The 26963-nt window shown below is 43.0% G+C and overlaps 2 protein-coding genes across 10 annotated transcripts in view; one reads left to right on the forward strand and one right to left on the reverse strand.

Moving 5' to 3' along the window:
* Positions 1 to 310: 310 nt before the first annotated feature.
* CHRAC1 (chromatin accessibility complex subunit 1) lies at positions 311 to 3018 on the reverse strand. Its single transcript, XM_027645747.1, has 3 exons — positions 2841 to 3018; positions 2131 to 2257; positions 311 to 1192 (listed from the first exon to the last, which is right to left on the reverse strand). Exons 1-3 carry the CDS (start codon positions 2967 to 2969, stop codon positions 1047 to 1049), a joined length of 402 nt encoding a protein of 133 aa, XP_027501548.1. The 5' UTR covers positions 2970 to 3018; the 3' UTR covers positions 311 to 1046.
* A 7123-nt stretch (positions 3019 to 10141) lies between these two features.
* TRAPPC9 (trafficking protein particle complex 9) overlaps positions 10142 to 26963 on the forward strand; it is a 457529-nt gene continuing 440707 nt past the window's right edge. For 4 of the 9 annotated variants that reach the window (XM_027645592.1, XM_027645594.1, XM_027645599.1 and 1 more), the window contains exons 1-4: positions 10156 to 10294; positions 11510 to 12103; positions 21057 to 21202; positions 23260 to 23388. In XM_027645592.1, the coding sequence (XP_027501393.1) occupies positions 11520 to 12103; positions 21057 to 21202; positions 23260 to 23388 (859 nt within the window). In that variant the 5' untranslated portion in view covers positions 10156 to 10294; positions 11510 to 11519. Of the gene's footprint in view, positions 10295 to 10316; positions 10355 to 11509; positions 12104 to 21056; positions 21203 to 23259; positions 23389 to 26963 lie in introns of those variants that run through there. The other 5 variants (XM_027645595.1, XM_027645596.1, XM_027645593.1 and 2 more) reach the window with 5 other exon arrangements.

Below are 26963 nucleotides of genomic sequence, written 5' to 3' on the forward strand. Positions count from 1 at the left end.
TGTCTTCAACCCGAGAGAAGCATTTGGGGTCATCCTGACAGGAAGGACAGTTCCCTTTACCATGCCAGCCAAAATGGGGTGTTGAGACAACAAATTCCTGACTGATTCAGGGCAGGTCACTGCCCAGTTTTTTTAGAGTGGGAGGTCCTGTTCTCTAATAACATTCCCATTCTTACCTGGGGCATTCTCCACACCTGGGGGAAGAGATCTTGGTTATTTCTCTCTCAATGACTGACCATGACTCTCTGCAAACATTACTACACTGGTCATGATTGAAGCTGGAAAGAACAGAAAGTTTCTGCACCAACTGTCAGTTTTCATACAAAACATTTATTTTAGAAAGTTGCATGTAAAGTTCCACACAGGGCAGTTGCCATTTCTATTGTAAAAAAACCCCAAACAAACAAAACCAAAACAAAATAAACCACAAAACAACCAAGTGAAAAATCCAGCTCTGTCACTCCAATGGCAAAGGAGTTGCTCACTCTCAGGAATTCACGTCTAGTAAGACTTCAATGTGCATTTTGGAAGAAGAGACTGCAGAAATAGAGTTCATGAGAGAAAAAGGTCCTAGAAGTACATATTTACATCGTTTTCTAAGACATTTACCACCACAACTGCAGAACCTCATTAGCCCTTGTAATGGATCTCCTCAACCCTGTTTTGGTGCCCACATGGTGTCTAGGCTGCATCACAGAAGTAGCTGTTTTTAAAGACTTATTTAATGGACTTGGTCCACTTTTGGAGCAGTTGGACTGAAAGCTGCCTGTAAGAAATTTTAAATTTGGGTACTGATTGTCTGAAAAATAATTTTAAATCATCTGAGCAAGCTCTGTTGTCAGATTTACACTGTGTCCTCCTACCCCGCCATGTTTCTGAGGGTAGAATCCCATTCTTCAAAAGGTATAAAGTTCAATTTCTAAACTTCTTAAAGCAAAAGCAGATGGCTCAGTGTATAAATATATCCAGCATCTGGATTCTCAGTCACAAAAACATCCTTTATACAACAGAAAGTGGATCAACTATGAAGCAATTCTCCATTGGCCTTAAGATCCAACACTGTCACCAACAGCTTCATCTTCATCCTCTTCCTCCTCATCCTCTTCATGTCCTTCCCCCACTTCTCCATCTCGTTTCTCTTTTTCAAGCATCTTTAGGTATTTGCTCGCTAGGATCTTCTTTGGCAAGATATCTGGAAGGTAGAATTGTTGCTTTTATAGTCAGTTTTGAACACTTACATTGCCTCATTAATACTGTTGCATCCAAATCACTAATGAAATGAAGTAAAAAATAAATATTAGTATTTTTAACAAAGCTCAAGTGAATAATCAGGTAAAACAATCTGACCTATACAGCTGTAAGAGTAACAGGGAATTACCCACTTACAGTACAAGTAACCAAAGATAAGGAATATATTTTACGACTCATTACTGGCAACTGTCTTTACTGTCTGCTGATGTGCATTATTTATTTGATGTAAAATAGAGTGCTCAGCTGCCTGGATCCAACAAGCCAGCTCTCCAATTTATACCCTGTAAAAATGTTTTGTTTTGGTGTGGGTTTTTTTTTCATTAAGATACTTGTTCAGGGCAGTAATGGACCTGAGACAAAGCAGAACTGTGTGCTCTGGAAATATGTCCACGGGGAACCCAGAGAAAGACTGGATTAGGAGCACCTTTGAGCTCAGTGTTACAATACAAATCCAAGCACCAGTAAAAACTGCATGTACATACGTGTACATATATCTAAAAGGACAGAGGGACCATACAATGAAGCCCTTTTGCTCAAAACTTACAGATTTCTGTGTGTGCCACTTTTGGTCCACGTAACTTCTCACCTAAAGATGTGCAATGATCTTCTTTTATGGGCTGAAAGCTTTCAATGGAATTGTAATTTAAGAAATGCTTAAGGCAATATGCTAATTATAGTATAATTGTATAATTTAGAGGCAGAAGAAAAATCCCCATTCACAAAGAAATGTTTTCAGCGATGTAGTTTATGAGTTCCAGTTGAATGCTATACAGGAGATCAGTGACCAGCAGCAGAACTGGGTCCTCACAAAACAATGCATTAAGACCAAGATTTCATTGTCTAAATCACACAGTGGATTTGTCCTTGTAACATCAATACCTGCAAGGAACTGAAAGGTCTCACACTCTTCTGCTGTATGAGACAGGTCAGTGTAAGTCAGAGCGTTCTTCTCCTTCCCTCTGCCGTGTTTGTAGGAGTATGAAGCCAAATACTGAACAAAAAGCTCCTAAACAAAGAGAAAACAAAAACAAATAGTCAAGCTAAGAATTCACGTATATAGTTGATCCCTCTCTCGAGGCAGAAGCACCATGTTTAACCACACAGACAGTGGGCACTCAGTGCAGAGACTCAGGGATGTCCAGTACCCAAAGGGAACTTACAGGACAGACAGGGCAAGGGTGTTTACACGGGCTTGTAGTGACAGGAACAGGGGGAATGGCTTCAAACTGAAAAAAAAGTAGGTTTAGACTGGATATCAGGAAAAAAAATTCTTCCCTGTGGTGAGGGTGATGAGGCCCAGTTTGCCCAGAAGAAGCTGTGGCTGCCCCATCCCTGGAAGTGTTTCAAGGCCAGGTTGGACGGGGCTTGGAGCAACCTGGTCTAGTGGAAGATGTCCCTGATCTTCCAGGTCTCCTTCCAACCCAAACCACTCTATGATTCTAATGTCGGGGAAGCTGAGGGCCAGGGTTTGGTTCCAAGTCTCGATGCGGGGAGCGGGCAGCGGGAGCGCGGCCCGGGGGCAGCGCGAACCCTCCGGCGGCAGAGGCCCCTCGGCCGGGGCAGGGGGAGCGGGGAGGGCGCGGCGGTACCGTGGCTTTGGCTGTGAGGAACAGCGCGTCCTGGTTGATGCTGGACACCTCCGGGGAGCTCTTCATGATGACGCGGATCCGCGACAGGGGCAGCGACACCAGACGGTTCTCGCTCAGCCGCGCCGCCATCTCGGCCCGCCGGGACGTGTAGGCGGGGCTGAGCCGGGACTACAGCTCCCGACATCTCCCTACGGCACCGACCCCGGGACTACAGCTCCCGACAGCTCCCTACGGCACCGACCCCGGGACTACAGCTCCCGACAGCTCCCTACGGCACCGACCCCGGGACTACAGCTCCCGACAGCGCCGATCCCGGGACTACAGCTCCCGACAGCTCCCTACGGCACCGACCCCGGGACTACAGCTCCCGACAGCTCCCTACGGCACCGACACCGGGACTACAGCTCCCGACGGCGCCGATCCCGGGAGTACAGCCCCCTGAAACACAGGGACCTTCTTGGGACTACAGCTCCCTGCAGCGGGACCGGCCTGATCCCGGGATTACAGCTCCCGACAGAAGGGACTACAGGGACCACCAGCCCCCCCGGCTCCGCCTCCCCGGGGCGGGCGGAACGCGGGTCCCGGGCGCGCTGAGGCTTCGGAGGCTTCTCAGAATCACAGAATTCTGTTGGAAAAGACTGGAATTCTGGTTGGAAAAGACCTCTGAGATCATCGAGTCCAACCTATGACCGAACACCACCATGTCAACTAGACTATGGCACTAAGTGCCACGTCCTGTCTTTCTTAAACACCTCCAGGGACGGTGACTCTACCACCTCCTTGAGCAGCCCATTCCTATATCTATCTACCCTTTCCGTGAAGAAATTCTTCCTAATGTCCAGCCTCCCCTTGCACAACTTGAGGAGGCCGTTTCCTCTCACCCTAATACTTGCTAGGTGGGAGAAGAGCCTGATCCCCGCCTGGCTACACCCTCCTTTCAGGTAGTTGTGGAGAACAATAAAGTCCCCCTTGAGCTTCCTTTTTTCCAGGCTAAACACCCTCAGCTCCCTAAGCCGCCCCTGGGCCTCCCTGGATGGGGTCCTGCTGGCCCCCCTTGGGGCTTTCCCTTCCTCACCCCCTTGACATGGCTCCTCAGCCCCAGGCTGGTACATGAGCGTTGGGAATTAATTTTTAATGGCAACCATGCACCTCCTGCATGTATCCCAATTATAGGCCAGTGGCTCCAAAGTTGTTAATCCAAACTGTAGTTACAGGCTGCTCAACGCCTCTGCTGCTGCAGTGCAGTAGCAGGGAATGTGCCTGGTCATCCTGGCACTCCTTGGAGGTTGTGTGGGTGTGTAGAGGACACATGTAAACTATTAAGTGATGATGGGGCTGCATCTTCATTATTAACACATTCCCCGTATTTACCTCGTGTGCCTGCTGTGTAGGTTGTAACGTGCTTGTGGATGGGCTTTGCTGTTGGGAGCATTGGCTCCAGAAGTTCATCTGTGCCTGTTTGGATGAGGGCTGTTGGCTCCCACAGGGAGCGAGTGAGCACTTCCAGGACTGGTGACGCATAGTTTACATCAATTCATTAATGGCCTCAATAAAAAAGTTTCCAATGTACTTTACGAACAACAAGCCTGGTCAGAAGTCTGCTAATGCCACTAAATTATCTCTTAGTATGAGAGGGAAGAGCAGGAGCTTTTCCAGAATACACAATAATAATTCAATAGAATTTAGGGCAGAAAGAGATGTACCCATAAAGAAGCACATTAAATGAAAAACAGAGGGAGTTTCTTGACTGAATGTTGCTATCTTATATAGACTTTACCCAGTACATAAGGACAAGAGTACAGATAATACGGATTTATTAATAAAACACAGCACCATAAGCAGTTGTAAGCACCTTGGTGCAAGGATAATACGATGATACAGTTCCAAAATTACTATATTTGGGCACATCATTTAAAGTTCTCTATTGCAGATAATCTATATCTCTCAGGCAGTGTAATTCCTTTGAGGTTACACCTTCTGTGAGGCCATTCTGTTGAAGTTATGTCTGAAGGGAAGCACAATATTCTAGGATGCTACATGGATATCTGCAAGGCTTAGTTTCTTCCTTGATCTTTAGTGTCTTGTGACATCTTGTGGAAACAGCTGACATTACTCTGACAGAAAATTTCTTGTAAATACTGCTGGGGTCTTTCATGATTTCAATAGACATATAAACCCCCATTGAACTACCAAGATTTCTGAGGGTATTGAGCTGTTTGGACACAGAATTAGGACTTGCAGGAGCCAGAATCATGGTGTGGCTGTATAGCATAAGAGAACACCATGATACTGCAATATTACTGATATTTAATAATTTATCTTTAGCATAATTTGTAATTGCAAAACTAATGTCATACCAGTAATGGGATCCAACTTGTTCCTAATTAAAACAAACAAACCTATAAAGCTAGAATTAATTCTCTTGAATTAGAACTGAATGGGTGTTGTTATTAAGAATTCTTTGTTAAACCTGACAGAGAATACAGGTAAAATAAATATCACCTCTGGTAATTTGCATAAAAACTACTACTTCCTAATGTACTGATTTTACCTGTGTCCTGTGCTATGGGGGGAATACAGCAATGGCAAAGGAAAACTTGCTGCTCCAATATACAGTCTGCTCAAATTAGGAGAATTTATTCAGATGTACTAGTGAGGTACCTGAAAGCAGAAAAGGATGGTGAATTACTGAAAAGTACCTCTGTGTCAAACTTCATTGGATTATAGGAAAAGAAAAATAATTATAAACCTGATATAATCAAAATGCCCCAAAGATGAGAATCTGGGTAAAGTGTCTGCTGAATTCCCAAAAGCTACTGAGAGCAGTAGCTCTATTGGAGTAGCTTTCTCTGTTGGAGAAACAGCAAGTTTAGTGAACAGGGTTACATCAGGCTGGTGGTCAGTCCACCCTGGAGTTCCCAGGGCTCAATTTTAGGCCACTGTGTTGCTGAGTGACAATTTAAAACCAATTCATACACATTTAAGAAGTCAATAATTAGATATTTAATTACTTATGATCTGTAATTAAAAAAAAAAAATAAAAAATCACTCTTATTGGGTAAAGAACAGTGGATAAGTGCTGGATTAGGGAAAAACCTGCCCCTGTCACCAAAGTAGTTGGCACAGACATAATTAATGTGTTATATTAAAAGAAAGAGGTGTCCAGCAGAAGATGCATAGTGCAAAAAAAGAAATTAACCTCTGCAGCAGCATTCTTTGAAATTGCAGTAGAGTGATACAAAAGCAACATTTAGAAACAATGAAAACAGACAAATTCATGACAAAGCAGAAGTATTTCTTGCACGATGCAAAAAAAAAAAAGGTATTCTGAGGGAATCTGATTGATGGGATAAGAACCTTGTGTCACATGCCAAATATGAGATAAATCTGAGCAGTTGGTAAATTATATGTTAATGCACAAATGCAAACAGAAAGTGGTTGAACTGTCAATGGTTGCTGGAAGATACCTAAGCATGTGGAAGTTGTAGGTAAGGTTCTCACTGTAGGAGTTCCTCCATTAGAAAAGCTGCAGCAATGAAGATATTCAAAAGCAAAAATCAATCAAGAGGAGCCAAGCTTTTAGGCGGTCAATACTATGTGTAATCTTCCATTTCCACTTACGACAGATACACATTTAGGCAACTTCTATCCAGAGTTGTTCTACCATTTGGAATTATACAGAACATTCTTCATACCTTCATCTTGGAGGATCTCAGGAGACTGAGTAGCTTAATGGCAGTGAGAAATTTCTAGAACAGAGTGTTTACACAGTCACAATCTAAATTATCTTCTAAAGATGATATTGTCATATCACATTTTTGTCTTGTAGGGAAGAAGTGAAACAACAATAAAGCGCTGTCAAAAAATGTCACTAAAACCATCTAGCAATGCTGGAGGGCAGATTTATGAATAATTGTGCTGGGTTTGGCTAGCATAGAGTTGATTTTCTTCACAGTAGCTGGTATGGGGCTGTGTTTTGGATCTATGCTGGAAACAGTGTTGATAGCACAGGGATGTTTCCATTGTTGCTGAGCAGTGCTCACTGTTACGGATTTACACACACCGGCCACTGTAACAGGATCCTACTAAGAAAGCAAAGTCTGAGTTCTTAAGTTATAGCTTGATCTGGGTGCCTCCAGAGAGGGACTCCCACCCTTGTTCATGCCTCTCAATTATACCCATAATCACCCATCACCTGATGTCCAAGTCCAATCACTCAATTCTGGTCCATGGCCTCTTGATGTCGTACTGTTTTTCACTGTTACTGGGCTGGCCTTCTTCTGGAGTGACTTCATTCTCTTGGAATTGTCTCCTTGGTCCTTATCTTCTCCACTCCTCTCACATCTTCTGAATTCAGTCAGCTCTTTGTTAGCAGCATTAGTTTTATCAAAAAGTTTATGCTTGGTCAGCTCCTGTGGCCTAAGGCTTCAGCGACTTCAGCTACTAATACTGAGCCACTAATGCTAAATGAGAGTATTCAGAGGGAAAATCACAGTCAATCAAATTCCTTCTGTAACATTACACAGAGGAAAGGCCTTTTCTGCTTCTGACCTCACCCCCCCAGCGAGTGAACTGGGGGTGCACGAAGAGTTGGGAAGGGACATAGGTGGGACAGCTGATCCCAACTGGCCCAAGTGATATTCCAGATGATAGGACATCATGCTCAGCATATGAAGTTGGGGAAGAAGAAGGAAGGGAGTGATGGTGTTAGCATTTGCTGACACTGCATTTGTTACTGATAACATCAGTATTGTAGAAATAAATGTAGAAATAAATCACTGCCCTGGGAGAAATGCTCCAAGTTACATTCCTGCAAAAATTCTGTGAGAGAAAACTAGTTATGTTCTTTATTTAAAACCATCACTTTCTGTCCCCTCTATCCTAAATTTGGCCAAGTTTGAACACACCATCTTCCCTCCAGAAGCTTCCTAGATTTGTATTCTTTCTGAATTTCACAGAACTGCTCTATCTGAAAATTGCATCATCTCTATCATCTTTGAATTCATGTTAAGTTGGCTCACGCTAGTTAAAGGTGTAGGTGAGCAGCCCCTGTGCCTGCACCATCAGCAGCTCCAGCACAGGGCACAGAGAGTGTTTCCTGAACTGGGGGAACCTGAGGGGAGAGGAGAAACGCACCAGCTCAGGCCATAGCAGCTGTGGAGACCCAGGGAGGGTGTTGGGAGCAATGGCCCAAGCCCACCATATATAAAAGAAACAGTGGCCTCTCTTTGTAGTTTGTTCTTTTTCCTGTGTAACTCCATACACAAGAATGATGATTTTAGCACTGACTTGCATCCTCTGTGTGCTGTGAAGAATAATTGCTTGGTTTTATTCTCTGCATATTCCCCTTTCTGAAACAGCTTCTGCTGTAACATGTCCCCCTTTGAGCCCCACATCCGGGACTTCCAGGTTCCTTCTTTCCTCCCCTGGTGCTCTCTGGCTGTTGGGGGTGACAGGAATTATTTACTGAGTTCAGAGATTTCTCTGCACAGACACACGAGGGCTGTTAATGAACTTTCCCTGGCTGCAGAAATGAACCAGGAGCACCAACCTGCCGCCTGCCTGTCGCTGCCTTCATTGGTTTTCATTCCTGACAGAATTTTTAAACCTGGTTTCGCCTTCTCAGCTGGTTCGTGGGTGCTCACTGACCACCTCAGCTTTGCTCCAGCATTCCAGCTGTGCAGATGAACCTGCAGGCACAGCTCTGTGGGGCTCTGCTCGGTTTTTAGTGGAATTTTGGGTACTTTGCATGGGCCCTTAGTAGTGGCTCCTCTTTGCCACGCTGCCAGCTGAGAGCTTGCCAGGTGTAGTTGCCCGTGCACAGCCTGCACTGATCCTGCTGCCTGATCCTGGCTCCTGCTGAGTGTACTTGTCCCTTGACCAGACTGAGCCCCTGTGTTCTGCCAGGGGCTTCTCTTTTCTCTTGCTCAGGGAGATTTTGGCTCCTTTCTGTCTCTGACGTCCTCCCAAGCAGCAAATGCCCCTGGCAGGAGAAGGGAAGCTGTGAGTGGCCAGGCTGAACACACCCCATCCCTCTCTGGCCATGCTGCTGGTGGGCTCCGTCAGCCTCCACCTGAGCCTCCAGGTCCTCCAAGTCCAGCTTGTGCTGCCATTCCCCTTCTCCTCTTCCTCTGGGAAATGTTACTCATTTCTTGGAAGCCAGCTGAAGGTCAAGGCTAATGCTTGTTCAGCTCCTTCCTGCTGTTGATTTTTCCCTGGTCTCCCAAAATGGGGTAACTTGAGGGGAGTGGAGAGACCTGCCAGGAGCCCATAGCTCATGCCACAGTAGCTGAGGAGACCTGAAAGGAGGTTGTGGCGAGGTGGCAGTTGGTCTCTTCCCCCAAGTAACAAGCAATAAGACAAGAGGAAATGGCCTCAGGTGGTCACAGGAGAAGTTTAGATTGGGTATTATGAAAAATTTCTTCACCAAAGGTTGGTCAAGTATTGGAACAGGCTGCCCAGGGCAGTGGTGGAGTCACCATCCCTGGAGATATTTAAAAGATATATAGATGTGGCACTTGGGGACATGGTTTGGTGGTGGACTTGGCTGTCCACTAGAAATGCACCTGAGCTCTCACGCGGGGCTCATACCTCCAGAGTCCTCACGATTTTTCCCTTTAAGCTACATGACTCTGAGAAGTCCTCTCAGAGGAGGACCCTTTCTGTTCTTGGGGAGGCTCAGGGGGGATCTCATTCTCTACAACTACCTGAAAGGAGGTTATAGTGAGGTGGGGGCCGGTGCCTTCTGCCATGACAGGACAAAAGGAAATAGCCTTAAGGTGAGACAAGAGAGATTGGGATTAGATAATAGAATTTTTTTTTTCACTGTTAGTGTGGTCAGGCATTGGGATAGGTTGCCCAGGGAGGTGGCGGAGTCACCATCCCTGGACGTGTTTGAAAGGCGTCTGGATCTGCTGCTGTGTGATGGTTTAGTGGTTTAGGGGTTACAGTGGCAGTGCTGGGTTGACAGATGATCTTAAAGGTCTCTCCCAACCTTGATGACTTTACGATTCTATGACACCAGACCAATTTCGGGACTTGGGAATTCCAGGAAGGCTCACTTTCGGCCACCACTGCCAAAGTCCCTGAAGTTTTCATAACCGGCTGAGATTCACCACCCGGGTGAATCGATCACTCGTTCACTCCTTTTAACGCATTCCTCTTGGAGGAACGCCTGATGCTCGCAGGCACAGGCGGACTCCCCGTGGAAGCGCCGGGAGATGAACCGCGGGCGGCGTCAGCACCGGGCGAGCTCCGCTCTCCCCTCACGGCTCTCCCGCCATCGCCCCGCGCATGCGGGGCGGGAGCGGCCATTGCCGTCAGTTCCGGCGGCAGCGGGAGCGGGGCGGCTCCTGCCCCGGCTGTGAGTGCCCCTTTTCGGCTGTGAGAGCCCCTGTCCCGGCTGTCCCGGCTGTGAGTGCCCCTGCCCCGGCTGTGAGTGCCCTTTCCCGGCTGTGAGTGCCCCTGCCCGGCTGTGAGTGCCCCTGCCCGGCTGTGAGTTCCCCTGCCCGGCTGTGAGTTCCCCTACCCGGCTGTGAGTTCCCCTGCCCGGCTGTGAGTGCCCCTGCCCGGTCAGCACCGACAGCCGCGTCCCCCCGTTCCAGAGCAGCTCCCTTGCTCCTCTCGGTGCCCCTCAGCCCCTTCCCAGCGGGGCTGCGCTTGGCTCTTTTGCGGTTCATTTATTTTCCCTGCTGAACTTCGCCGGCCCAGCGCGAGATCTGCCCCGGGGAGAGGGAAAGGGGGGAGCTCCCACCTTCCCTCGGTGTCCACCCGGTTGGGAACCGTGTGGACGGGGCTGTCCCCTGGTAACAGGTTTGCTCCCCTGGGAAGGAGGCTGCTGGGCAGACCCCGGGCACTACTGTGGGAGAGGGATAGTGACAGTCCAAAGCCGGGCTGTGTAGTTGTTTTTTGTTTGTTTGTTTTTCTCTTTGTTTATTTTTGTGGAGGTTTCGTAGCTTTATCTGTGTTTTTCGGTCCTGTGTGCGTTTTAGGGGATGCTTTGGAGGTGAAGTTGACCAAGGGATCTGTGCGGTCCAGGAGGTCTCAGAGATGTGAGGGCTCAGCGATGCATGTCTTCGTTTAAGACCCAGCTGCAGTAGTCAGAGAGCTCAGGGGAGAAGGAATTCTAAATAGTTAAATATAAAAGTAGAAAACGGTGTCTGGTCCTTCCCTACATGTGTTTTGAGAAAGCAGACTTCACTTTTTCTCAAGAATAAGTATTCTGGTACTGATTTTCCTCTCCCCTGGCTGTGTGCAAGCACTGACAGCCGTGTAAAGTTGGGTCATTCCTGTTTGGTGTCTGTTTACATCTCACCCCACACAATTTTCCATATTTCCCCAAGGAAATGGGACTGGAGAGCCTGAGTCTGACAGGATCTTCTGAGGTGGTGCTTCTACTCTCTGGTTGTGGTGGAGACTCTGCTACCCCGTGTGTGAGCTGTCTTGTGTAGCTGCACAGGGAGCAGCATTGAGTCAGAAAAACGTAATTTACAGATTTGTGTTGGCTGCACGGTTGAAGATTTAGCAAAATGATGATGGAAATATTAGTGTTGTAGCACATATATTCAGGATGCAGAAATGTTTAGCATCAAAGTCCTGGTTCGCTTCAGCAGCCCCATGTACTCTGAATGTTAAAAAATAATACATGTTTTTCTTTTACTGGCCTGCAGTTGGTGCAAAATGAGTGTTCCTGACTACATGCAGTGTGCTGAGGATCATCAGACCCTCCTGGTCGTGGTTCAGCCCATTGGCATTGTCCCTGAGGAGAGCTTTTTCAGGATCTACAAGCGGATTTCAGCTGTGAGCCAAGTCAACGTGCGCGACTCGCAGCGCGTGCTGTACATCCGCTACAGGCACCACTATCCCCCGGAGAACAACGAGTGGGGGGATTTCCAGACACACCGCAAGGTCGTGGGGCTGATCACGATTACAGACTGCTCCTCTGCAAAGGAATGGCCTCAGACTTTCGAGAAATTCCATCTTCATAAGGAAATGTATGGTTCTACCCTCTATGATTCCCGGCTCTTTGTCTTTGGGCTTCAAGGAGAGATTGCGGAGCAGCCCCGCACGGATGTGGCGTTTTATCCCAGTTATGATGAATGTGAGACTGTGGAGAAGAGAATTGAAGATTTTATCGAGTCCCTCTTCATAGTGTTGGAGTCAAAGCGGCTTGACAGGGCCACTGATAAGTCTGGAGACAAGATCCCGCTCCTCTGTGTTCCTTTTGAGAAGAAGGATTTTGTAGGTCTGGACACCGATAGTAGGTAAGCAGCTACTTTTGTCAGCTTGCAGGTCTTAGAAAAAACCCACCTGTGGCACTTGCCAGCCTTCAGGATAAGCCTCTTAGAAAGGACAGAGTGTACCTTGTTACAACAGAGGTTGTGCCCAGATCTTACTGTGTCTGTCTGCTGTAGTTTAAGAGAACTTAATTTGTGGTCTCACCATATTTGATGTTCTGAGCTTGTTTTATATATATATTTAATTCATGAAGCTAATCAAGTAGTAGGAAGAAGTCACAGGAACAGGTTGAACAGCAGAATCTTCTTCTCTAATGAGACTTTTTGGTAGAAAGCAATAGTTAATAGATATACAGTATTAATTAAAAACCTCAACATTGATGAAAATAATTTTTTATTATGTTGAGTAGTATTTTACTAATCCTACTTATTGTATTTTTCCCCTAAACCTCTGTCTACTTTTTCATCCTATGAAACAGTGGCTGTTTATTCCGGTGACTAAATCCAGCATCTTTCCCTGTATTTCTTTTTTATTTATTTAATTATTTGTTATTCTTGACCTGTCTTGTTTTGCTACCTGTTTGCTACAACTTTCTCTTTGGTTTTGTGTATGTTAAGAGTTTTATTTGGTTCCCCCCCCAACATCTTTCCTTCCTCCTCATTTGCATTATGATGTTCTTGTGCAAGGGATTAGTAATTCTGGTTAGCCAGCTACAGGCAGTGCAAAATCTGTTTGATTTGGCTGTTTGCAGGCAAATCCAAAGGATGGAAGCAACCACATTTGTTCTGGCAAGGACAGAGGTGTGGAATCCCTATCAAAATACAAAGTGTGCATGGGAATAGTGTTGTTCATCTCTGTCTTGTACTGTGAGGGTTGCCAACAGTTGTTGTTACTGTGTGTAAAAAGCAGGGTTTTCCAGAGCTGTCCAGGCAGGTTTGTCAAGGCTTTGGATCACATTAATCAGCTCTGCCTACACAGTTAGTCCTGGCCTTGGAAACTGGAAGAAAGCATTTCAGGTTTCTAATTAGTTTGAAGCCCTCTGTTATATTATCTCTGGTTGCCTGAAGTATCTCTGTGCCCTGCTCCTGCTCCTCTTGGTGAGAAGTTGAGCTGGGTCTGACCTGCTACCCAGTGTTATCCCTTGGTTTGTCCATGCACCATTCAGTTTTCATTATCAGTATAAATTATTATGTTGCTGGTTTTCGTATGTAGGTGATAAAGTTTTGTAGAGTAGTCAAGCCCTTTTAGAATCTTGGCTTTAATTACTCAGTTTGAATGAATTTTTGTTGAATGTAATGAAAATTTCCTGTTCCAGTTAGCTAAGAAAATGACATCTTTTTGGCCAAGAATCTCCAAATCAGAATGAATTATACTGTTCAGTTGTGTCATTAAGTATCGTGCTTTGGAAATCAGTTTCTTAGATAAGTGACTTATTTCTGAGCAGTGCTGTAGCTTGTGGGTGAACTTTTCCTGTGAAGTTCTGAACTGGTGAGGAGCTCAAGTGACAGCAGTGTGTGTATCCACACGTGTCCAAGGAGATATTTTATGCTGTTGCACTGAGTTCAGACAGATGCAGTGTGATGCTTCAGTTCTTTGCAGAATGGAAGATGTGTGACCCTGGCTGTGTAAACATATGGGTTTATCCAGAGTTAATCACTGGTTCAGCTCTGCACACACCCTCGCTGGGAGGTTTGAATACCAGACAGTTTTTCAGTAACTCTGGATCAATGGATACACTTGAAATGTTTGCTGCACTGCCCAGGGAAACAGTGTTAAATGTTCTAATCGTTCAGTTCAATAGTAAGAAAGCTCTTCAGCTTTATTGTGGAGTTAGTACTTCTGATTGTTTGAGAATTTAGGATTTATACGTAAATAACATGGGCAAGCTAAATGAAAATGTATTTATAGCTTCTCTGCACAGGGACCTATGTAGGCACCTTCACATAACCTGATGCATCTCTGCCTCTGTGTTCTAAAACAGAAACTCAGGTCCCTGGAATAGGGTTGAACTAACATCAGTTTATTAAACTAACTTAGATTTTCAAGCATTAGTCTTTGGATGTGAACTGGTGGTATATACTATTTTACTACTTGAGAGTTTTTTATTGCTTGCATTTTGTTCCTTGGGTTGCAATAACAGGATTTTGTTGTAGCATGTTCCCTTCTGCAGTGACATATTCCCTAATTTAGGGAAAGCACTGCATTGGTCACACCAGGGAGATACAGGGCTGGGAAGGACCTTCTCAATGGAGACTAGTTTCTGTTTTTGCAAGATATGATGTATAGTTCTGTTCAGGGAGGGCTAAAGGTTGTCTGAGTGCAGGAAGTGGGTATGAGAACATCTCATAGAATAACTTTTGCCACTTTGTTGGTTTTGAGTCTGTCAGCGTAATGAGTTAAAGGAATGAATTAAAAAAAAGATGTTATTGAGATATTGAGAAAAATGAAACAGCTTTTTCTAGAATAGGTGAAAAATTCTAAAGGGTTGAAGGCAAAGGATGCCCCCTTGATCTTATTTATAGACCTTCTGTCCATTTTAATTTTGTTTTTATATTGTGAATCCTGACCTCTCAGTCAGTGTGCAACCAATTAGTTAAAAAGCACAAATTTCTATATGAAATAGATGGAAGAGAAAGCACTCTGTGCTTTGATAGGAGAGTATATGTCCCTCTTCTTGTAGTTGTGGAAGTCTACTTAGGCTAAATAAGCCTAAGTAGTAGTGGTATCTTTTCCTGTAGTTTCTAAAAGTGAAGTTAAATTTCAGTGTGTATCAAAGGTCTTAATAAATGTGGAGTGAAGCTGTAACCTGGAGCCGTTGAACTGGGTTGGTACCTCAGGTGAAAATATGTTAAGAAGTTACATGGGACATAGTAATTCTGATCATGTGAGTTATTAAACTTCCAAACTTCGTGTGTTGAAACTTTTCTCCATAAAATATTGAGATTAATACTTCTGTGATGATCAGGACTATGTGTCCAGACCTGATCTCTCTCACCCAATTAGTGAGGGTTGCACAATAATTGTAGTGAGGGTCACTACCTTGGTTGCATAAAAATTGCAGCAGGAGTGGCTTCTTTTAAGATGCAGGGTTCATGAATTAGGAAGATGGATGGATTATTATACTGCATTTCTAATAAAATGACTCTTAAAAAAGTGAGGATGATCTTTGTCTTTTGCAAGTTGCTTGTTTAAGGAGCAGAAGAGACCCATTCCCAGAACTGAGATGACAGTTTACACAAACTCACTGTATTATGTGTGTAGAAGAATATTTTTGGGTGGCAGGAAACTTCAAGTGTGAAAAATAGTGGCATTAAGTCCTAAAAACTTAGGAAGAAAGATTGCCCTGTTAAACAGAAGTTGTAGGACAGGGAGTCTGACCTTGGTTTAATTCCTAGGGCACAGCCAAGAGGTGATCTTGGCAAATCTGTTGATTTTTCTCTGTTTATCAGCTGTAAAATATGGGTAAAATATCACAGGGATGCTGAGAGAATTGGAAAAGTTTCTGAAATTAGTTGCACTTGATAGTTATTTGTAGTGGCCAGGAGACTGATGGAAAAGTCTAGAAATGCATGTTCTCATGATGATACAAAGGTCCTACAAACTGGAAATTAGAAAACATACTTACCAGAGATACCTTTTTTAAGCTTTCTATTTTATTTCTATTTTCAGCTAAAAAATTAAACATACTTGTGTATGATTATAAATCTACTTGGATAAGCTCATTTTAATGCTGTTACATCAGTTTGTGTCTTAGGTTGTCTCTGTTTTAATACTGGGATCCATTTAACGAGGCACCACTTAGTCCTGTGGAGTGGAGAGACCATAGGGCTGTTTATAGATTCTCTACACAGTGTCATAGATGGGCTTTGTTCACTGATTTATCAAAGTTGATGATCTCAGTATGTGTATGTGGCTGTTAATTTTCCTTCTGTTCTCTGTCTTTCTAATTTTTGTTTTGTTCCTTTCTTTTTTTTTTTCCTTCCCCTCTTCTCTCATACTGCCCTGTGAGTTTGTTGTTGGGTCTAAAAAGGTAGGCTGTGATTGTGTATATTTGAAAATAGTTAGCTTTCTTCCATGTCCTGCCTCCTCACTCCGCCTTCATTGCATACTTTAGTGTTGCTTTTTATGTTTGTTTTTCAGTACACACAAAAATAATTGCTGCTGGAGCCTCACTACTGCAGTTGCCCCCTTTTGGCACATTTGGCAATTATATTTGGTACTAATGCTGAATTTTTTTGTAGGACACCCATAGTTTGCTTAGGTGGCTGCTGGCCTCTGGAATTTGCTTTCTTTTTTAAACTCCAAAGCCATGAAGCTCTTGCTGCCTGTGTTTGGTTTCCAAATCCGAAAGTTCTGGCAGTCGATCCAACGCCGTAGCTGTGTCTTTCAAGTCTGGATAATGTTATGATTGGTGGTTCCTGGAGCTCTGCATGCTGACTGGAATTAGTAGACCTTGATGGAAGTTTTTGTTGAAGCATTTTGCATGAGAATACTTTTGAAAATTCATTTTGCATGTTTCTTGTTTGTAAGTTTAGCCAAATTTTGGGGGTCCAGAAATTCCTTCAAACCTGTTGCTGGCTGTAAATAAATTCTGCCTTGAAATATAGTATCATTGCTCTGAATTTTCCTTAGCATTATCCTGGGATCCTAGAAAAGAGCTGGAGATGAAGGATTAAAGCACATTTCCTATATAGCAAATGAGGCAGAAATGGAGATGGGGTCGGGTTGTGCTTTGTGGTTCCTGGAGCAGGTTTGTTGTCCTCCAGTTTGACGTAGCAGCAGTGGTCACTTGGTGATGATTGTGGTTGTTATTCTGAACATAAAGAGTGTGTTTGGTACCAAATTAGCGCAACTAAAATTAGAGAATAAGCTTATAAACTGGTTATGTAGTCAGCTGTATGTTTGCATGGGGTGAGGAACTTCTGAAGAGGAGTTTGGGTGGCTGAGACTGTGGAGTATCCCATGGGTGGTCCTGCATTATGTGGCACTGCCTTCCTTGGGGATATTTCTGAGTGCATCACACTCAGGAAGGGGTTTGTGGTCTTTGAAATGTAATGTATAAAATGAACTTCCAGAGGAAAAATAAATAGAAACAGCTTTGGTAGGGCATGACAGGGAACTATCCTAGAGGAAGTAGCTGTTAAATTACATGGACTTCCTGTCCTCAAACAGATTAGGATTCAGCAATAGAGAATCAAAATATTTAAACAGTGTTTTAATAAGAAATAAATCAGAAGATAACTATAAGCTTCTCACTCTCAGCTTTGTGACCAGGTTCTTCAGGTAAAGCTGTGAAGCAAAACTAGCTAGGTATTAAAATGGATGATCATCATTTTACACTGATGTATTTATGCATGTCTGATTTTTTCCCATTAGATTTGCACCCCAGTATGCACTGAAGAAACAATGAGTCACTTGGACAGGCTTTTAAGGACCCCATGTTGTAGATACTGGAATTTTTAAAAAACAGGCTTCCCAAATATGAAGTCAATTAAGTTTTGCTTTCTATGCAGAGAGGGTTTGGTTTCAATAAAATCTTTGCCATTTGTCTTTTTGGACATACTGGAAGTAGCTGAATTTATTATACTTCATTGTGAGTGACTAGTTAAGACCCAGTTTATACATTTGTTTGGTGCAAACTTCCTCTATAATTAGTGAGAAAATACTTTCCAGGGGGATGACAAAAGACTTACAGGGAAGGTAGATCCTGTCTTGGCACCACCTTGAAGAGCCTAAAAATAGGTGGAGTGAATTCAGTCTTTGAATAATTAATAGTAAATCACCAGGAATAAATTATCTGTTTGCCTCTAAATAAAGAGAGTTTCTGAAAGAACAGTGTTGTGTATGAGCAATGTTTATTGATGTCTAGGTGAATAAAAGCCTTCTAACTTTGCATATATTGACATCTGCATAAATCAGCAGCAGAATGAGGTTGGGAGGGGCTGTTGGTGAAGCAGTGGGATCGAAATGATTCCGGTATTGGGTTCTGATTTAGGAGTCAGACATCATCTCTTTCCCTTTGCTGTGTGACTCATGTTTATGAACTTAATCATATGCAATCTGGAAAGTCTGGAAAAAACACTTATAAACTACAGATTTGTGAGAATAAGAAATTTAATTTGTCCATAAACACAGAGATTACTTGAAAGTGTAGAGGCAGTCAACAGTGTAGTGTCAACATCTTTGAAAGGAATTACAACTGTGTAAGGAAACAGTGATTCTCCAATTCCACTGTCTATGTAAAAAAAAAAGTTAAAAGCAATACATAACACTTGCAATCTTATTTTTTATTCTGGAATGCAGAGATTAGGAAAATCTCATTTGTAAACAATTTATACTTTCCTCTACAATACTAGTTCAAGATTACAAAGTAACTTTTTGAGGGAGGCATTTCTCTATAGCCCGAAGCTCAGACTGAAATCCTGGTAAGATTTGGTGACCTTCTGTAGTTCATGCAGGGAGCTTTAGTCTTCACTTTAAGTTTTCTTTACTTTTTTCCTTAAAAAGTTCTATGAAGTACATTCTTGTTGAAAAATAAAGGATAAATATTGCAGTTTCTTGACACATCTGAAAGATAACAAGAGTGTTGCAGAGCTTCATTTAATGTCAACATCTTCACATCAGTTGTGAATATGATGTGATAGATCAGAAAAGTGGGAACAGTTATATGGGAGGTATCTGTAACTTTTTAGATGGAGAAGAGCAATAGGAGACATACTTCTTGTCTCCTTTTATAATTTCCAGATTTTCTTGTAAACAATAATGCTGGTTCTGATTGCTTTTCTATTTAATTTTTATAAGGACATTGTATGTGCTCCTGTATATCTTCTCTTTTCAAATTTCTGTCCTCCATCCATATAAATCAGTTACTTTTCCCTTATCTCCTTGAAGAACTACTTTTTTTGCAAACCAGCTGCAAAGAACAGGATATTATTTGGTGGCTGAAGAGTTGCTTCTCTTTGGTGTAAACAACCCAAACCAAAGAGCTTCGAAAGCAAATAAACTAATAACGTATAGTTGTTTTTATTATTGCCATTTCTTGTAGCCTTAAAATCTAAAGGAGATAAATTAATATCCTTATTCCTGCCTTACAATTCATATGCTCAGTTTCCCTTATACTTTTTTTATTTCTGCATTACACACTTCACAAAGACATTCTCTTCAGATGTGTTATGGAGATAATTTCAGATTATTTCAAGTCTTCTGGGAAGTTCTTTGCTGCAAAAAAACCCCAAAAACAACATTTCCCCAAACCTAATATCATTCCATAGTGGTGACATTTCCTCTTGTATTTGAAGTCTCACTCCAGGGTATAAGAATTCAGCACCTGGAGAGTAGATGTTACCCCAGGGGTTTTTTGGGTTTCTCTTTTGTGTATAGTTGTTGAGTTCAAACATGCTGGGTAACCTTTTGAAAGATCACAAAATGGTTTGGGTGGGAAGGAGCCTTAAAGATCATCTCATTCCACCCCCCCTGCCATGGGCAGGGACACCTTCCACTAGAACAGGTTGCTCAGAGTCCCATCCAACCTGGCCTTGAACACTTCCAGGGATGGGGCATCCACAGCTTCTGTGGGCAACCTGTTCAACAACTATTCTGATGAACTTGACTGAAAAAGTATTGCTACATCTGCTAAAAGTGTAGAACTATGACAGTCAATCCAAGATGATTTTTATATTTTTAGAACCCCTTTTTAACCAGATTCTTTGGAGATACTTCAAGTATACAAAACAAGAATGACATCTACATCAGTTCTTCTAATTAAATTTAATTTTGGGGTAGCTTTTATTTTAGTTTAAACCACCCTAAGAAATAAGGTTTTATTTTTCCCTGGTGTGATGTTTGGACAATGAACTTTCATGCCCCTCTCTATTCATGTAGTTAGACATTGATAGAACAAAAGGATTGCAGTATTGTAGGTAGATGAATAAAATATTTAAGCTGATTTTTAATTTTGCCCTAAGAAAACAGTTATACAAGGTAGAGCAAGGACATTGTTACCAGGGAACATTTTTGCAGGAGGGAGAACAGCAGAATTGCTGATGGAGTTGTTCTCAACTGTCACTTAAATCATGAGGTGCTTTCCAAGTCCAGTGTGTCTTACTTTGCATCTGTTAAGTTTCTTTAGCTGGTAGTTACTTAAAAAAAAATGAATAATAAGGTTAGTGCCTTTATCACATGGGTTTGTGCCCAACTTGCCTTTTCAGTTGTACCAAGGTGTCTGTTTAATATTTTCAGTAGGACTTCGTTGGCCTTGGCTGCTCATTTGGAGAGAACTTCACCATTTATTTTAATATGTTAAAAACGAGTAGCAAGAGAAAGCCAGTCAACTCTTGCTGAAGTGACTGTGGTGTTTCATGAGTCATCCCTTTAGGAAAAGGTACTGAGAGCAGGGGAGGTTTGTGAGCCCTGAGCAGGTTCTGGGCCACCAACACCTCTGGGCTGTGTGTGGAGAGGGCCCAGGCAGCCAGTCCCACCAGAGGAGAACTGAAGGAAGAGTCATCCTAAATATCCTCAGAGCCCAAATGTGACGGATTCCATGGGAAGCATCCAAGGAGTTATTCAAGAACAGCTTCCTGGAAGCACAAGAAAATCCATTCCCTACTGAGGGAAAGCAAAAAGGCAGAACAAAGACCACCAATGAGCTTTTGGGTGTACTTAAAAGCAAAAAAGCAGCATATCAGGCAGCCAAATACTCATTGTGGTTTACAAGAACCTGCTTTGGAGGGTTTTGGGGTGCGTGGCTCTAACTGCAGAAGTGCTGGGTAGCCAAAATGCACAATACCTTGCTTTTTTCCCAGTGTAGCCTCAAATTGTTGGTAGTTTTCCATATTATACTGCTTAGAACTCATACTGGATACTTGCTCAGAGTAAACAAATGTTGATCTCTGTTAAGGAGGAAAGAAAATGGACTTTGGGTGTTTCTTGCCTGCAGTAAGTGTTTCCTGCAGGTGACTGAGCTGTCCCTTTCCCTTGCAGGCACTATAAGAAGCGCTGCCAGGGCCGGATGCGGAAACACGTGGGTGACCTGTGTTTACAGGCTGGAATGTTACAGGATTCCCTGGTCCATTATCACATGGCTGTGGAACTGCTGCGCTCCGTCAATGACTTCCTGTGGCTTGGAGGTAGGATTAGGTGGTGGTAGTGAATCAGTAATTGGTTGCTAAACCCAAAGGAGATCAAACTATCTTCTGTAGTTTCCTTAAGTATAGTGAAAAGTTGTCACTACGAGGGAAGAGAGAGACGCTCAATATGAGAATCAGCAAACTTCGTTTATTGATCACTGCTAACAGCTTAATATAGGCTTTATAATTAGCTCATACATATTGCAAAAGCTAAGCTCATTATTGGTTCTTGCTTAAATGTTGATTTCACTTTTACTCCCTTCTTTTGTTGACACAGGTGGCTCTCAGTTGCTTTTGTTTTGCTGATCACAACGTCCTGTTTACCAGCCAACTAGCAGGTACAAGGGCACTGTAGTCTTGCCATGGCCTTGCTATCTCAGATTTTCTCATCGGCCTAGACAAGCTGTGTTCTATACTCTAACAGCTCGTCCATAGCTTTAGCTATATCCATATGCCCTTGTCCTGCTAGCTAATCCTCTACAAAAAGTGGGAATGATTCTGGTGAGCAGAATCTGAATATCAGGTGTGTCTGAGAATTAAATTGAAACAAAAATTGGTTAATAAGACCTGAGAAAGACGTGTTTGAGGAAACCTGCGACATAAAATGTGTTACTGTAGTAAAGCATGTACTTGAAAAAAAATTGTGTGTCTGACTTTTAATGATTCTTTTGAAAGTACTTGGGTTTTTTTTCAGGGTGTACCCACTCCTGTGGACTGTAAGGAAAAGATTTTTGCCTTTACATCTACCAAAACCACAACACGTTTTATTTCCACTGGCATAACTTCCTTTCACATTAGGTCCTAGGATTCGCTTTTTTTCCCTACCTTTCCTTCATCCTTTTATTTCTTTTTTTCATTCCTACTTTTTATTATTTATTGGATATACAAGTGATCTTTGAACACAATTTCTGCTTCTCAGTTTTATACCCTTTCAGGACAATTGCTGTCTCCTGTTCTGCTTTTAGCTTTCTCATTCTACTTGAAAATCCACTTATCTTCCCAATGGCTCTGTAGGTTACATATTATGAAAACCTTAACACCTTTTGACCTTCCACTTCTTTCCTTCTATACTTCTGTACTTCCACAGTACTTACTTTGGGATGAGTCTCCTGTCAGCCCAGATCTCCAGCCTGGCAAGTTCTCTTTGCATTGAAGACCTGCCCTACAGTTTCCCCCAGTTTGGTATCACCCAGGAAATTTCTGGGGGTGCTCTGTGCCATCATCCAGGCAGTTCATGAAGACATGAGTATTGTCCCCCTGAGGGACACCACTAGTCATGGGCAGCCACTTGGCCTTTGTACTGATCACAGTCCTTTGATCCTGACTGTCCAGCCCATTTTCCACCTACTTTATAGGCCAGCTATCCAAATCTTACCAATTTGGCTATAAGAATTCTATGAGAGGCCATGTCCAAAGATCCTTTGAAAAGCAAAATATACAACATCCACTGTTTTCCTTTGTCCACTGAGCAAATCATCTCATCATAGGAGGCAGTGAGGTTGCCAAGGACTTATTTTTCTTGATAAATCAGTGTATGCTGTTCCCAGACACCTTCTTTCACTTCATGTGCTTCCAGAAGGATTTCTGTGTGGCCTTTCAAGGGAGTTGATGTTGATCTGCCTGTGCTGGTACTTCCTTCTTGAAGAAGATAGTATTTCCCTTTTTCCAGCAATTAGGAACCTCCCCCAATTGGCATGACCTCGTGGAGGTGATAACCTTGGCTAGCTCTGTTGGCATCAATGGATGCATCTTACCTGGTTTTGTGGATTTACATCCAATTGGATTAAGTGCTTTTAATGCCTGTCTTCCCCTGCTGTGACAAGTTCTTACTCCTGCAGATCCTTCTAGTAGGACTGGGCACCTGGGAGGTCTGAGGACGGAGGAGGGAGGTCACACGGAGGTGAAAAGGACGTTGAGTATCTCAGGCTTTTCCATGGCCTTTGTCACTGGGTGTCCAATTCGAGCATATTTTATTTGTGTAAATAGACTTTACTACCTGATACTTCACTTCCTGAAGGATCTCTACTAATCTGTTGGCTTTTCCCTTCTCTGTCCAGCTGCTCTCGAGGGTTTGTGCTCAGCATCTGTCATCTATCACTACCCAGGTGGCACCGGGGGCAAAGTTGGATCTCGCAGGGCACAAGGAGGTTCCCTCTCTGCTGAGGCAGGAAACAGGCACAGGCCAGGTAAGGATGGGGTTTTGGTTTTATTCCATTTGCCACCACTGAACACCTGAAAACTTCCTCCCTGCTCCCTAACTCTGTAAAATCCCACCAATGACAGGATAAGCTGGAGGAGGGGGTGGGAGAGGAGAATGGTATTTCTTTTTAAGATTTTTACATTAATGGCTTTTCTACTTTTTTGGTGTTAGTGTCAACACATGTGCTTTGCATAGAGTTGTAAAGCTTTTGATTTCTTCATCTGACTGTTAGTAGTGTCTATTAGTTTGAATTTTGCTGGAGGAGATGCAGACAGTTTTCATCAAGATGATGTGGCAGAGCTGCGTGTATTAAGAATAAATTGGGTACATTTATTCAGAATTTGTTCTGCTACTCGAAAGTCAACATTTAATAAATAGATTTGGTTAACTAAATACCAATAAACCAATATAATTTTTAAAATTTAGTATGCTTTTCCTGAACTCTTGAATTGGATAAGATGTGGCTGATGAGAAATGCGAGAGTGCTTTGTAATACAGTGAACCCCTCTGTTTTTCCCTATTTGTTCCCTAAACTTCCTCGCTCCCTCCTTTTCCTTATCTTTAGTTATACCCCATAAGAAGTCTTGTACAGTCCCAAGATGTTCTTTCCCAATAATGAGCCCCATTTCCCTGTAGGCAGTGACCTCCCAGTCTGTCTGGAAGGGGTGCAGAGAGTGCTGGTGTAACTGAGCTTGATGGGCTTCATCTCTGGACATCTCTGTGACTCTGATTTGGTTCTTGGTCACTGATCCTCTCTGCTCCTTTGTGCTTGTGCAGATGACCACATAACCTGACACTTCTCTCATGGAGTAAGGGCTCCTGAAAATTTCTATGGCTTCCAAGAGAGGCTGGTTGGGGTAGGGAAATTAAAATATATTGATTATTGTAAACTACATGGGCCTTTGGACTAAGCCAGCACAGCTGCTTCTGTGTATACACTCACCAGTACTGCAGCAAAGTTGGGCTTAAGTGCTGGTGTTAAGTTCTCTTATGTGCAGTGTGACCAACATTAATTCCTTCATCTCGAAGAAGTAACCACTCATTTTTATTCTTCTAAAACTCACAATCTAGAAAACACTTGCTTTGTATTATCTTTATTACAAACTGTGTTTGTTGACACCAGATAATTGGGATAGTAAAATTAGTTTATTTCAGGACAGAATACTACTTTTTCATATAATATCTTGTCATTAAAATCTGTGCATTTGGTCCCATGACCTGTGAGTGCATTTCATTTGGTCCCATGACCTATGAGTGCATTCTGTGTTGACTGTTAAATTATAATTTCACACAGTTATTGACCTTTGTGAACTTTTCAGTGAGTATTTAACAGGAGGTGTTGCAATCTGTTTGTTTGTAATGGATACTCCTTTTTACCAAAGAAGGTAACATGTAAGTCAGAGATATCAGAATAATTGAATAGAGTATGTATTTTGGGTATATTAATGCTGCTTCTCTCTATCAGTTTACAAATTCAGAAAGTGCTGTTTTCAAACTTGTCAGCGTAGTTGTATTTTGAAAATGTTTTAGTTTCACATGATAAGATTTTTTAAAGGACTTTTATGGGAAAAACAACTAATTGCAATTTTTTTGTCATCCCTTCCAGATAAAATGTTATCCCCTGGCCCTAACTCTGTGTGTGATCTCTGTGTTTTGAGGTCTGAACTGCTGAGCTAAATCTGCCCAAACAGCTGTTGCTGTGATGTCTTTTCTTACAAGACTTACTGAAAGTTTCTTTTCATTACCTTTCCTTGACTCTACAGTGCCTTTCATTTAAAATCTTTCCAAACTTCACCTTTGTTTATAATCTGTTTTGTTACAATTAATTTTGTGAGGACAGTGTTTAATCTGGGGAACAAATTCCAGTGTATCTTTCTGTAGGATAAGTCCAGAAATAAAAGAGGTTTCCAAATTCTGTGCAAATCAAGAAGTGCCACACTTGAACTGGCATTCGTGGCTGTTTCTGAGGCACAAGTAGATGTGAGAGTTACCTTTATTGCTTCCTGCTGTGCCTGGAATTGCACTCTTCCTTGTTCCTGTAGTTCAGCCTTCACAGGATGGGGTTTCTTGGTTCTGCCTTTGTGCCCAGACCCGGCCAAGAGAAACATCTTTGTCTTGAATGACTTGTTATTTCCATCACTTGGCATTTTCAGGCTATAGCACAGGACCAGGCTGCTCAGAAAATGCTCTGGTGTCTGCTTTGTGTAGAAAGAGAAGCTTTAATATTGTCTCTCTTTGTATAAGATAAAACACAATGTTAAGAGAGCAGCGTTGAAGAGGTTTGGTTTTCTTGTTTTATTTTTTTTTTTCTTTTCCCTACTAAGGAAAATTGCAATATATATTCTGGTGTAACCATCTGTTGCCATTTTTACCTGTCTGTAACCATCAGAATATTGTCAGTTTTTTGTTTGTGTGACCTTCAGCTTCTTTTGAACCTATCTTGGTGGGAATAGTTCATTCAGAAGAGAATTAGTTGATAACATGGTGTTCAAAGTGCTTGTCTGATGGAACGGGATGTGGAATCTTTCCTGCTCCAATGACAGGTTTCTCCCTTGGCCAGTGCCATGGGCCCTTGGACTGCAGTTTCTGCTGACTGAAAAGGCAGGACATGGACCTGTGGAGCGAGTCCAGAGGAGGCCATGAGGGTGGTTACAGGGCTGGAGCACCTCTGCTGTGGAGAAGGGCTGGAGAAATGGGATTGTTCAGTCTGGAGAAGAGGAGGAGGATCTGGGGAGAGCTTGTTGTGGCCTTTCAATATAGAAAGGGGCTTATGAGAAAGGCAGAGAGACTTTTCAGCAGGGCCTGTAGTGACAGAAAAAGGGGCAACAGTTTTAAACTCAAAGAGAGTAGATTTAGATTGGGCATGAGGAAGAAATACATTAGGATGAGGGTGATGAGGCTCTGGAACAAGTTTCCCAGAGAAGCTGTGGGTGCCTCATCTCTGCAAGTGTTCAAGGCCAGGTTGGATGGGGCTTGGAGCAACCTGGTCTAGGGGAAGGTGTCCCTGCCCACGGCAGCGAGGTTGGAGCTTGATGGTCTTTAAGGTTCCCTTCCAACCCAAACCGTTCTATGATTCCATGAAAAGGGAACTTTGATGCTTTAAAGGGGTGTGACTGCTCATGTCCCTAAACCCTTTGGTTTGTATGGGAGAGGTTTGGGCTGTGTCCCCCTTGAATTGTCTCTGGAGCCTTCAGTGCAAAGGGAGATTTTGAGTTGCTCAGTTCCTGCTGGCCAGGAGGACTGGCCATGGGCTGTCAGTTCTGATTTGTGTGTTGAACAAGCTGAGTTTAGGTTGTCTTATGCTGGGCTCACTGGCTATTTTGGGTTTCTCCACTGGGTTTTATTTGTTAGAAGTCTTGAGCTCTTAATTTTGTCACCTGACCTTCCCCTTTCCCCAGTCAGAATTAGGACACCTGAGTGAAGTGTTGGAGTGTCTTTTGGATCTAAATCTAAATCTCTGCTTCACCAGTCTGGAGTCTGAGCAAATCAACTGAAGGGAGGGCCTGTCTTGCTGATAAAACAATTGTTTTTGACTGCTTAACCTTTGGCATTACCAATTTT

The sequence above is a fragment of the Corapipo altera genome, unplaced genomic scaffold (assembly GCF_003945725.1).
Source record: "Corapipo altera isolate COAL_440 unplaced genomic scaffold, ASM394572v1 51, whole genome shotgun sequence".
NCBI classification, from domain to species: Eukaryota; Metazoa; Chordata; class Aves; order Passeriformes; family Pipridae; genus Corapipo; species Corapipo altera.